Source organism: Neodiprion fabricii, chromosome 1 (genome assembly GCF_021155785.1).
Source record: "Neodiprion fabricii isolate iyNeoFabr1 chromosome 1, iyNeoFabr1.1, whole genome shotgun sequence".
NCBI classification, from domain to species: Eukaryota; Metazoa; Arthropoda; class Insecta; order Hymenoptera; family Diprionidae; genus Neodiprion; species Neodiprion fabricii.
The window spans coordinates 28,267,278-28,280,441 of record NC_060239.1 but is presented as its reverse complement, the minus strand read 5'-3'; the positions used below and the strand labels follow the sequence as shown (position 1 = coordinate 28,280,441).

Here is a 13,164-nt window from a genome sequence, read left to right as displayed (position 1 = left end):
TATGTTACGGGAAATTTGAGTAAGCCGACTGATAAATATCTGTCAAACCAACCAACAAGAGCTGGGCGACTGATCGAACCTTTCGATCGTAAAAAATTTTCCACAAATCTGGTTAAAAAATACATTCTAATCCGATGCGATGCGATGGTAAACAAATGTATCGGTAAGACGACGGGTCTACGTTTTCCAATGAAATATGAAGACGTACGTAACGTAACACCGTCTATGATACGGGAAAAATATGTGATATAATGGGCCGAGAATTGCGCAAGTATCGCACGTGAGGAAGTACGCGACATGTCCAGACGACTCGTTCGGCTTTACAAACATCACTCATCAGGGTTAGAGACCGAACAATGCAGCCGATCCAAGGCTGCGTTCGTTTTATATTTCATTAACGTCGACCAGCCGAAATAGACCGAACTCCGATTCGCGGATATACGGGGATTCGGCAAGGTTGGTCCTCATCTCGTCACGACGGAACAAACGAGGACGGACAAACGGGGGGACAGAGATTAAATACTCCCACGGAGCTGGCGAGCTCTCAGTATCTGGATACGCCGCTTCCTTTGCAGATTACTGCAGTTCTGACCCGACGACGACTTCCAACTCCAGGGCATTACAAGAGCCGCGACATGCGGATACCACGTAAATTGTTCTCGCCGAACTTGGCAGTATTGGTGCTGGTGTGGAGCGGTGGGATTGTTGCACTTCCGACCGAAGCAGGTAAGGTTGAACCTCCCACGAAACCTCTTTACACGTACCGATGTCGTATTCATCCAACAGTGCCGGCCTTTCATGGAATAAAACTAAAAGCTTGACAGCTTACATGCAGGGGTAAAGTCAGACACTCTTTTTCAAACAGAAGATACTCAGATGATAAAACCGTGACGATTGGCTCGCGATCAGATACGATTGTAGTTGAGATACGGTATGTAGGGTTTTGTGATGTTACAATGCCAACGGTGTGTGGCGAATATGGTGCAGACATTTTCCCCAAGTTTTCCAGAAGAAAAGAATAGTCACATTTTCAACGATCATTCGATCCCGATTTGCTTGACGAATTCATTTTTTGTTATTGATATTAGTGACCAGGTAGGTGAATAACGGAGAAAAGATCCGCCGAGTATTGAATATTATAATTACTTATTTTTTCAAAAGCAAATGTTTCGTCGTGCATTTCGTTAATTTTGTTTACAGCCTGAAGATGGTCGGCATCGCCCAGCCGAAACGTCGTTTACGATTGTAAATAATACATAATGACCGACACTTGACGAATCTTTTTTACACGAATTCACTTCTTTGTACAAATATTTTTTCAAGAACAAAAAAAAGCAAAAAAAAAAAAAAAAAAAAACAGTCAATACTTGTTATAATCGCAATTTGGCATTCAATTTTTTCGTTCGCTTTTCTGCTTACCAAGCCGGATTTCGAAATACTTTCAACGGTTACTTTCACAACGTCCAATCGCTGATATTTAAGAAATTGATATCTGTAATTTGGCGTGGTATGCGAAGGGAAAAAATAAAGCAGATTTTATTCAAAACTGCAGGAAAAGAGACAAATCAAGGTTTCTGTTGAAAAAAAAAAAAAAAACCCATGTCCATTATATATTTTTCTATAAATGTAGCAGATTGTACTCTGCACGCAGTGATTTTCGCTGTTTCTGAAGTAAACTCTGTATTTTACGAAGTATGTATATTTTATAAAAAAAACATGTAATGTCCATCTTTTTCTGCAGTTTTGAGTAAAATCTGCTCTTTTATTCTCTCCGTGTAGTCCACACCATGCGACATGATAAATAAAAGAATGCATGCCAATTTCTTCACGTAATTTTCCGATATTATCAATTCCGCTGGCAACCGGCCTACATCCTGGTAGAAATGGAAAATGTGTAAACTATTTTTATAGTTCCAAAATAGCTAGACGCCACTGATCACACCAAGCAACAAATGTTAGAGGCGTTGATCACTGGTAAAAAAAAAAAAAAAATTTGTTACACCGATCAGAGCACAGCAGTCGTCGACTTTCTTGCTCGTTTCGTATATTATACATTGTATTTGAGATTGTATCACGGTGACAAGCATCGAATAAAAAAGATTGCGCAGCGTGTGTCGTGAAAAGAAGCAAACAAGCAGAAAGGTTTATTGAAATCTGCAGGCGACCCGCATGAGCACCGCGTCAATCAGCTTTCTAGGTTTTACGCTAACAATGTCAATGACAACTGCTCTTACGCCACGATTCATAATCCGCAAAAATTAGCATTTTAGAGTCCGTTCGATCGGCGTCGCGCGGCGTCCTCAACCTCGGATTATCATATTTGATTGTCTAACCGAAATAAAGTAGAAAATTTCAAAAGATTTCTCGTAAGCAAACAACCACTTGTATTTACACATATATTTACACATCTTTTTCTCGTTTAAGGCGATAACGAAACAATTTCTTTAAACGCAACTTCGGTGGAAGCTCCTTGTCCTGGAATACCGAGAAGCTATTACGAGGAACTGGACTGCAAACCAGTGTTCAAGAAACCCGAGGACAAATGCCCCGTTCGTTATACGTGCGGTAAGCGGTCCAGAATCGGTTCATATTTGTGCCGAGATTTTTGTCAGATTTGGACTTTATTCATTCGTTGAAATTTCATTCCACAGATAATTTCGAGAAAAGCGATGCGGAGATGTGCTTCTTCCGCGGGAAAGCCGTGGCGCCTGGTGCCAGCATCGATACCGGAAACCCCTGCGATATTGGCTGCTCTTGTCATCTGGAGGAACCATCCCCTGAATACAATCTCACAAAGTTGGTAACACTTGTTGAACGACCGATTCTTTTCGTTAGCCAGCCTGACTTGGCGAGGATTGATCGACTAATCAAGGATCCTTCGATTCCAGAATGGCCGTCGTTAATTGCGCAATTGTCGATTGTCCGCTAGAGATGATGTCCAGTTACGACGAAGACGGAAATTTGAAGCCCTGCGTACCGAAAAAGAATCACGACGAATGCTGCGCCAGCGAAACTGTCTGCTGTTGGTAACATTCCGTATTATCGTAGTCATTTCTAATCCAATTGCAAGATTTATGGTAATGAGTTGATCATAAAGGGGAAACAAATGGTGAAATTTTTCACTCTGATTAGGTGTAATTAGTTCAAGTCAGAGTGAAAACTGCTTTACTTTCATCTGTAATTTGATCAGAGTAGTTGGCGTTAACGTTTCATTTTGAGCAACGAAAAAGAGGATGATTAATTAGCGGTCGATATACATTGGCATTTATTTCATTCAAACGCAAATCGAAAATCTCAAATTCTGTATAATAACTGTGTTCAGTTGCGGACGCCGAAGACCAGGTTGATAACAGTACAGTAAAAATATCCGTGGGAGAAGGTAAAGAGATTGAGGTCGGAAATACGACCGCCCAAGTACCGAAGAAGTTGGCAATTTGTTTAACTGCCGATAACAAAACTTACGTCGAAGGTCAAGAATTTTATCTAGACGACCTGCCCTGTAAGGTCTGCATCTGTCAGCCCGGATACACAGGTTCGTTCGATCGTTTACAAATCGTTGAAAATTTTTTCGCAATTATAATTATCGACTACCCGTTTGACGTTTTCGCTAACAGCCGGCGAGTCCGGAGAACCGTGGTGCCGGGATGTTCGTTGTGGAACGGTCTTGGAGCATACGAGGGAAATTCGACAAGGATGTGTTCCTCTCTACTACGGCAACACCCGCTGCTGTCCCATCGGTTTCCATTGCCGTAAGATTATATTTCAATTTTTTATAGATATTATGTAAACGGTATTGATCAACAGCGGACTAACGATTTTTTAATCATCACCGGTATAGCGAATGCAAACGACACCGTGACATCGGACGTACTCGTGAAAATCGCTCTGAATCCAGGTATATTGTTTTTTAAACCCAAACGCACGCTTGCGAAATTGAATCAATAACAAGGTTATTTTTATTTTTTTTATTTTTTTTTATTTTTTTTTTCTCCTTCTCACAGACGAGACCTGCAAATTTGGAGAGTTGAACCTGAGGGTTGGTGACCGAGTCACGCCTAGGGAAACGGAAAAATGCATAGAATGCAAGTGCGAGGTTCCACCCTTCGTGACATGCCATCAGAAAACGTACGAAGAGTGCAGCTAGGCCGTAAATATTTAAAAATATCAATCAAGCTCCGACGCTGACGCTGATGAAAATATCTGACCTACGATTCATCGGTACGTGGAAAAGGAACGAATATTACGATTGGCGGATGGTGAAAGAAATATTTCAGCCTTGGTTATTTTGTCTGAAGTCTTTCGTAATTTCTGTTGTTGGTACAAAAAAAAAAAGAGTTTGAATAAGAATGATTTTCGATATGCATGTGTTTTGTGTGTATAGTGTAAATTCAGTTATAGTATTCAGTTGTATTTATTATGACGTACAAACGAGAAAGTTCGTTTTATTTGAGAAGCTATAACGAATGTTTGTAATTCGTTATGCATTAGCCAAATGAGAAAATATGAGAAATTAAGTGAAGTAAAAACAAAATTATTGTTGATTTACACCGATTGCTTTAATAGCGATACTTACATGCTATTCACAGGAATAAATTTACAGATTCATATTAGACATAGTATAACTACATGCTATAATTTCTCAATTTCACATGCTATAATTTCTCAATTTCACCACCGCTGTATACAACCAGACGTTGGGTATCTAGCAGTATTTTACACAACGCATTTGATGCACAGCACCAAATAATCGCGGGTATATTAATGCCGCGTATACTATAGAAATACTTATTGTATGTACATGATAGACAATCAGATATCAATATTTAGATAAATAGCGAAAATAAATACTACACATGAACGCCTATTTTTTAATTACAATAAAAATTATTCTCATTATTAAATTTGACTTTCCGTTCATCACGGTCATATTTGTTTCTTCGATTTTGCAGAGTAAAAACTGACTGACAATGAGTAAAAAATTCACGAATACGTCTTCTTTTGTGAAATGAAATGTCGGAAGTTACAGGCGAACAAAGTTTCCTTTTCATGATCGTAACGTTATTCTGAAATTACTTGGTCGGGGTGAAAAGATTCACGAGATCGCTTCTCCGCTATTTTTCTTTTTACGGAATTCAATATTTTTCGATGTTACACCCATGATCTAATGTGAGCAGTGAAATTTGGATTCGGTTTATTCTGAATTCATTACGAACATTTCGTTTAGCGGAAACGTTGCCCTGCAGAAAGTCTGGAATAATTACCACAAAACCGTACTACCTCCCACATGGAGATACATACATAACGCCTACGTAGTGGGGAGGGAATGTTTCCAATTAACTTGCATTATTTGGTACAAATTATTAAAATTCTTGGATGAGAAAAGTATGAAACTAATTAGTAGCGTTCCACAAAGTTAATCAATTTCATAAACTCGATGGATATCCAGGCGCGAACTTGTACGAACGTAAAAATCAATTTTTATCACTTTTGACTTTAGTACCGTACGAATGTACAAAGACAAAAAAGGTGTAAATCAGATTTTTAATTTCTCCTTCCATGCATTTAGACACAGCAGCTCTTCAGGTGAAAAGTAATAAGATGCTGGGGCAACAAATTTGATCTTTTAATTGGAATAAATAATCCTTTACAACCACTCACGTTAATTAAACCACTTCAAAATAACAATGACCATGACATAAAGCGGTCAAAAACTTTCTCTCCCTGTGACTCACCAACGCTTGATGAGTGTATTAATACTTCTATGAGCATACAAATGGATATTAAAATCTCGAAACTACGCTAAGGTGCAAGACGCCAGATGTAGAAACTATTCTGCAGCCCGGAAAGCCACATTTACTAAAAAAAACACATTGAACTCACTGCTTCTCAAGCATTGAGATCGCCAGGCGGCGTCCTTTTGCATTCCATAAAACGTGAGGATACCGACATCCGGATACCATTCTCGCGTCTCTTTGTTAAAAAAAAAAAATAAATAAATAAAATAAAATAAAAATATAAACCAAAGTAATCGTTACAGAAAAAACATCAAACGACAATCCACAAACTCAGCTTGTACAATATTCATTCATGTTGGCATTTGCGTGAAAGTATAAAAAGTATGCAAACGGGGGAACGAAAAAAAAAAAAAAACAACTGGCGACACTAACATTTGAAAGTAGTCGTAAAGGGTGCGGTTATTTCCGTCGGTAAATTTGGAGAAGACATCGATCACGTTATAGTGATGAATGTACGAGTCGTCGGGACTGTATTGGCTGTGCAATTTGATCCAGTTGTTGAATGAGTAAAGTACGGATAACTTGCTAAGGTTACATCTTACGGAGTAATTAGCCAATGGCGGAATAGTGCAGAGCGTAACCTCAGTCAAATTAAATCTGTCCCTGCAAACATCTAGCAAGTTCTTCATGTCCCTCACCATTTTCTCCAAGCTGTGACCCTGCGTAATTTATATAATTTAGTCATGTATGCAAATAGCTGCAGGTTGCAGTAATGCGGGTAAACTTTATGCGAAATGTCAAGTTTTCAATTTTCATCAATTCTTTTGAAAGTCGTTCATAAATTATGCGATGCTTTGAAAAATGGATCGAATGTTTTACGCTATTCCCATGTTGCACGATGGTGTAAAGTTCATTGACATGATTCTGAAATACCTATTTCTTCTAGTTCACGCTATTAATTTTACAGATTCTGATAAAGAAGTCCGTTGGATATTCGAAACTACGAGTTGTGCATTCGACAGAAAATTTAGATCGTAGACTTTCAACTCAGTCTTAGAAACTTCCAAAAACCCGGCTACCAAACATATCGCGTTTGCATTTTTCTCTTGTTGCAAAGATTTCCCTAAGCATGCAATAACTGATAAACCTTAATTTTTCCGTGAAAGCTGTTGGTGAAAAATTTTCTTTCAAAATGATATGAACAAGAAAGTTTATATTAGGATTTTAAAGTCGGAAAGGAAAAGAGGCACGCATAAATATGCGAGCGGATTGAAGGAAAAAGTAAAAAAAAATCCGAGCCTATTCAACGTTTCTGAGATGGTTTACTACGATATAACGACCCTACTACCTACGAAATTCCTACCTCGTAATAAAATTTGATTTAAACATTTCCGGGAAGGATTACTACGAATTACTACCCTATCTACCGATTGTCGGTTTCCCATCGCACAGATATTTATTCAATATGGTAAGCTCTTCTGTAAACTGTTTTTGCAGGCGATCCAGTCTGGAATGTAATTAATTATTTCTCATCCAACACAATAAGAGGAGAAGATTTTTCGCATGTAATTTATGAACGGACTCTGGGATGAACTGAAAAAAGTACACGTGTGTTGCTACGAAAAATGAATAAATAAACAATGGCATACTCGAAATACGTCAACGGCACCGAGCAAAATCGTTATTTTGCCAGATAAGAACTGGGTTTTCTCCAGTCTTCGACGACAATCATCGATCGTTTGACCAGAAATGCATAATCCGCACTCAATTCCGGCTCTGGCTGTTAACAGATCGATGTAAAATAAAATGGTAATTCTAAACGGCATATCTTTCACTGTTATATCACTTCGTTATCTCGGTCTCGGACGATGATTACCTTCTGGCTTCCAAGGTTGTGCCCCAAAATTTTTTATCGCCAGTTGCAGAAAAAAATCATCACCGATTAACTGGTGCCCGTTAACCAACGGCTCTAACATAACTTCCTACGAAAATGTGGAGGACACAACGTTAAAGGATGGTGAAAAAATTGTTTCATTATGTAACAAAAAAAATTAAACGATCTTTGAGTGCAGTCCGGAAACAGATGTGATAGGATTAATATTTATTAGCAAAAGCTCTGAAAAGCTTAGAGTTTTTGAGACAGCTGAAATACAATGTAAGCAATGATAATAATCATATCAACAAGAGCAACACTCGAAAACTAATGGAATGTTTTGGAAAACTCACCTCTGTCCAAAGTAACGAAGCCGAATCCAAAGAGAATTGCAATTAAGAATTAGGTACGTTATTCAACCGCCGAATCAAGTCAATCAAACACCCATTCACAGTCATCATTCTTACTTGTTATTTATTGTTAATCACAGTTACACCAACAATTAATAACATCTCTATTATATGATATACCGACACGTGCTTTGTATAGAAAATAAAGTACGTAATATTATATAAAACATTGCTAGCAGAACGAAATACATAAAATTTCTAGGTGTAGATTTTACAAAAGAATAGAAATCCCGCAAGGTGCCAGTTTCTGGGATAACAAGAGCTTTCTGCAAATAAGCCTATAATTAAAATCGACTTCACCTGCAAATATTCTCACCAATGCAAATGTATATAAAATAGGTTGCACGGTGAAGTGAACTGATCTGCTTCAGTGCAAACAGAAAACGATGCGTAGAAATTCGGAAACTAAAAATAAAATCTGAGTTTCGTAATCATGGTGATCACGTATAGTTGTTGATAATCTTCCTCATTCATGACTACCCCGTATATTTCTTACAGTAATTCAAATTAATTTGATATGAGCTATCGAGCATTCAACAAGGCTAGACACTCTGTGTCGCGATGGTACAGTCTTCTCCAAATTTCAAAAATTACAGTTTCAATTTCGTTTTACGCAGCACTGCAAAATTCACCGTGAAAACTTCAAATTCGCAGAACATATTTAAAGCGGTGATACGGAAAGAAACACAAGGAATGGTTCAACGACGATAGAACGGACATTGTTATTATAAATTCGAATGAATCAATTAACACCAGACAAGACATAATTCGTTGAAATTCGTTGTGTTACTTTGCTGTAACGAAGCACTTGCAATGATTTCCCAAAATGCGAAGTAGCCCCACGATTTCTCAAAGACTGTATGATTTGTCACTGAAGCGTGCCCAGCATCGTAACAGCTCATTAAACTAACTTGAATTAACAAGATGATGAAAATTCAAATATTACATTTCTGATCAAAGTTTTCGAATTTCTAAAAGTCCATTTCCCAAGATTTTTACCAAAATTTACTTATTCATCGCAATATAGCGCATCAAGCATCGTATACCAAATTGCTTCATGGCACAGCGCCATCCAAGTATTGAATTATCAAAAACAAATAAAAATACAAAATATAACAAAGTCAGTCCCATCATAGAATGTTCCTGAGGTACTTAAAATAGTGAAAGATAATCAACCGATTTTGTAGTAAAGATATCTAACTTAGTAATAAAACTAGTTACAAGGAAAATAAAAAACATAAAAAAGGTCGGAAGGAAAGATTATCCTAGTACATGAAAGAATACTGAGGATACATATTTCTCCACCAAGGATACCCGGGATAATTATACCACGGATAGAAGCGCGACCCTGGAACGTTGGTGTACCCGAATTGCTGCCCTGTCGACCACCAGTACCCACTCTGATTATCTAGCAGGTACGACGACTGATACTGACACGAATCCCAGCCCCGCCACCAATTATTAGCATTGTTAGTAGGCCCAGCTAAACCTGAACAAACAAAGGTGTTTCAAATAGGCGCGACTTCGTGTGTTGCAAATCTGATCGAATAATCCCGTGTTCAAAGTGAAAAACACCGAAAGATATTTCCTCTATTCCCTTATCCTCCGCACTCTATACGGAAAGCGTTTTTCAGAGTGAAAATGTGCGAGATGAACAATTCGCATTGTCAATTCAAATTCTGAGTAACAGGGACGAGAGGAATTTATCAGTCGACTTTTTTTGCTCGCTACTGCACTTACCGCCGTGTTGATTAGCGTAAAGCGTGTTAGACGATTGAACCTTCGATTGACTCGGTCGATTCCGGATTTCCCTGACGGGGTATTTACCCACCTCTGCATCTTTGTTGTCGGCGACGCGAATATTGAATCTCCAGCTTCGATAGCCCTCGGCATATCTTTTTTCACATTCTGAGTTGTAGTTGTACATGTTGTCGTCGATGCTGCTCAAAGATGCCGGGGCTTTTGTGCTCCATGAACGATCTAAGTATTTATTTTTCATGCTATATTCAGACGCTGATAAAAATTGCTTGGCCTTTGGTTCGTTTACATGCGCGGAATGATCCTTCAATAATACACGACAAGACAGCTCTCAATTAGCTGTTTTGATAGTTACTCGACGGACTAGCAGAACTAAAGAAATCGCAGGGATTCTACGAAATCGCAATAGTAAATTCGTATGATTTGTGCCATTTCTTGATTTCTGCGTCAAATGAGAATGTATTCAAGTGTTTGTGGCTAGAACTGCGTAAAGAATGAGGCTGTTAAGCCCGTTCTTGCGTTTAAGATACGTGGACCTAAATATTTGACTGAGGAAAAACCTTTACTTCGTGACTTTGGAATTGTTTAAAATTCGGTATGACGTAATAAAACAAAACATACTAATATTTTAAAATCTTCACTCCTTCACAGTCTTTGTAAAAATAATAAAGTAGTAATTTTTTCCCCAATGTTTCGTTACGGTAACATTAATAGTCGACCAGGGCACTCCCTTAACGCCGATTGTAAATTCTCCAACGTTTACTCAAGTAAAAGGTCCAGAATCTGTGATCAGCAGTATCGCTGCCGTGTGATGAGAGTTAACCAATATTTATATAACCATACATATTAATGAAGGAACAACATGATAACACAAAAACGTGTGTACGTTTAATTGTATAGAGCATACCGTTGTAGCTGTGAAAATTTGGGCTACTACTACAATTTTGGATCCCCGTCCGTCCAGTGTTGAAGTTATTAAACCGATCCATGTCTCTACGTTCGTTATTTTTTTCTACCCAGTAGTTCTTTTTCGTCCTGCTTGAGGAGGTGTACCATTTCGACTTAGTATACGCGATCTTCGTGTTTCTGGTAAATCTTTCCGACCGGGGAGTAGTTGCTGCAAGTTTTTTCGGCCTTCGGTTTCTCTAAAATACGACGAAAGAGAATTTGTCAACCTTATTAAAATCGACGGACACCGAGTCACGGAGTCATAGGGTAACCATCGGTAGAAGAAGAGAATATCGTAACTACCTTCCTCTGGTTGGATGGATTTTTCTGCTTTCTCACAAGACTGTCGATATGGGCGACTTTTGGATCAGACACGAAAAGCACCGAGTCACCGAAATGATTAGTTCTCACGTCAACGAAGTCGATGCTTTTTACAAAACTCTGAAGACTTGTGTAACCCAGTTGGGCATACGGTATACTTTCGCCTACTAAGGCCCTGTAATCATCTACAAATCAATGCGTCGTGAGATTTTCGAATGTCGACATAAACACGAAGTCCTCGAAAGTTTTTTCTTTCACTAAATCGCTAAATCGCAGCATATGTCCATATCACAATCGAGCGTAAACACGAATGACAACAAAAACTTAGCGTATTAATACCGTCGCCACGACTAGCTCCCTCACTCCCCCCGCGGTTAAGAGTTACATGGTCTTATCTTTACAATGTAACCGTGATTGTTATTACCAAAATCAATCGGAGGAATCGATTTTTGACTGTAAATGAAGAATATAGAAATTCCTAACCGATTAAAATTACCAGCACCGCAGTTATGCCAATTTCTTGTAAACAGCGACAGATTTTCGCAATTTCACATGCTTTAAACAATGTATTAATATTAATTGTACGGTAATAATTGACGCGAGTGTCAGATTTTTGTCGAAGAAACTATAAATATGATTGTCTTTGCAGAGTGATAAGAGTGATAAAGTAATTCTCGGACGCTATTAATTAACGAAGCTCATTATAAATCAGCGGTCGCAATAATGACCATTAATAATTTAGCGACGCTTATTTTAATTTATTTGAGAAAATTTCCGCTCACGATCACTTAATAACGACCCAAAGTTTTCGACAGTTATACATGATTCTAAAGCGAGTATTGTTGCGAAATTGACTGAAATACATTCTTTCACAAACAAAATACGAAAATACATTAAGAGGATGCTATACTCAGCCTTTTTAACAACTGAGTAAAATGTCATTTTTTTTTTACTATTATCAAAGCGTACGCAGCACCGATGCGAAAATTCCACAGTCAGCGCAATTCTACATACAATGTCAATCAAAACTATCCAAAAACTTGTTCAATTCACGCGAAAATAACTCCACAAAATATATTCCTACAATCAGTGGTAAATCAATTACAGGAATACATTTTTTTGGTTTTATTATGGTGCGCAACAAAACATTGTTTCAGATATTTGTATTCGGCATTGCATGCAAAATTTCACTTACTGCAGCGTGTATTACAGGTATAAAACACGGAATTGGTCCCCCTATTTTGCTAGGCACATAAACAAGTGGGTAGTCGGCTTAAAGGGTAAAAATTACTGAGATTAATCAAGAGTAGTATTGGGAACTGACCACTTTAGTCATGACATCTGGTGGCCAAAAAGGGGCCAGGTTTTACTGGGCAGCTTAATAAGTTATTAAGGCGTGAGATTCGTTTAAATTAAATAAATAAGTATATACATTTTTTTTTAAGACACTTTGGAAGTTAAACGAACGAACACTTGTAAATAAATTGATGAAAGATTGCGCATCCTGAAAGGCAAGCTAAATCCCGTTTAGCGAACAAATGTCTAAATCGACTCGATGATCCAATCGATGAACATTCGTACGAGCTCAGTGCATTCAAATAATCAACCAAACAGTAAAACAAAAACATATAAGCGATACGTCCTTCTGAGACTCGAGTCCAAACTATCCGGTGCGTATCACCTTTCGAATGAAACTTGACGCAGGAAAGCCACAATTTGGGAAGCTTAACATGCGTGGAATGAAAATGAAACTTACCCTCGATTTCAGGAAAAGGTACGCCGCCCTTGCGCGAGACAATACAAGATTTGACCATTTTTTTTACCGCCTCCTGCGACGTCATGACGTTAGCTTTGCGAGTGCTCACCGCGTTGCTTGGGGACTTTTCTTTCCTCGCTGTCTCCTCTCCGAATGAGCGTATATCACTCAATCACTAACTCACACACGAGGACACTAGGAAATATTGTCGAGAGACTCGCTCACTGTCTTTTACCGAATCGCAAAGACGTGAATCCGTTTAGAAACTTATTACCTCTGCCGGAACGGCTTTTACTCCGCAGAACAGTCGAACGCCGATCTATGCGTGTCTACCAGTGTCTGCCAACTGCGAAGACTCGAAGA

The 13,164-nt window shown here is 38.4% G+C and overlaps 2 protein-coding genes across 2 annotated transcripts; one reads left to right on the top strand and one right to left on the bottom strand.

Moving 5' to 3' along the window:
* The first annotated feature begins 394 nt into the window (after nt 1–394).
* LOC124174462 lies at nt 395–4,519 on the top strand. The gene is made up of 8 exons (XM_046553649.1): nt 395–726; nt 2,425–2,565; nt 2,652–2,796; nt 2,889–3,022; nt 3,323–3,532; nt 3,615–3,749; nt 3,839–3,895; nt 4,002–4,519. Exons 1-8 carry the CDS (start codon nt 636–638, stop codon nt 4,142–4,144), a joined length of 1,056 nt encoding a protein of 351 aa, XP_046409605.1. The 5' UTR covers nt 395–635; the 3' UTR covers nt 4,145–4,519.
* Nucleotides 4,520–5,112: 593 nt separating this feature from the next.
* On the bottom strand, nt 5,113–13,138 carry LOC124174459 (maternal effect protein oskar-like). Its single transcript, XM_046553646.1, has 8 exons — nt 12,802–13,138; nt 11,028–11,230; nt 10,684–10,921; nt 9,850–9,998; nt 7,612–7,717; nt 7,385–7,515; nt 6,168–6,454; nt 5,113–5,970 (listed from the first exon to the last, which is right to left on the bottom strand). The coding sequence occupies exons 1-8, from the start codon at nt 12,884–12,886 to the stop codon at nt 5,877–5,879; spliced, it is 1,293 nt and encodes a 430-aa protein (XP_046409602.1). The 5' UTR covers nt 12,887–13,138; the 3' UTR covers nt 5,113–5,876.
* Between the last annotated feature and the right edge of the window lie 26 nt (nt 13,139–13,164).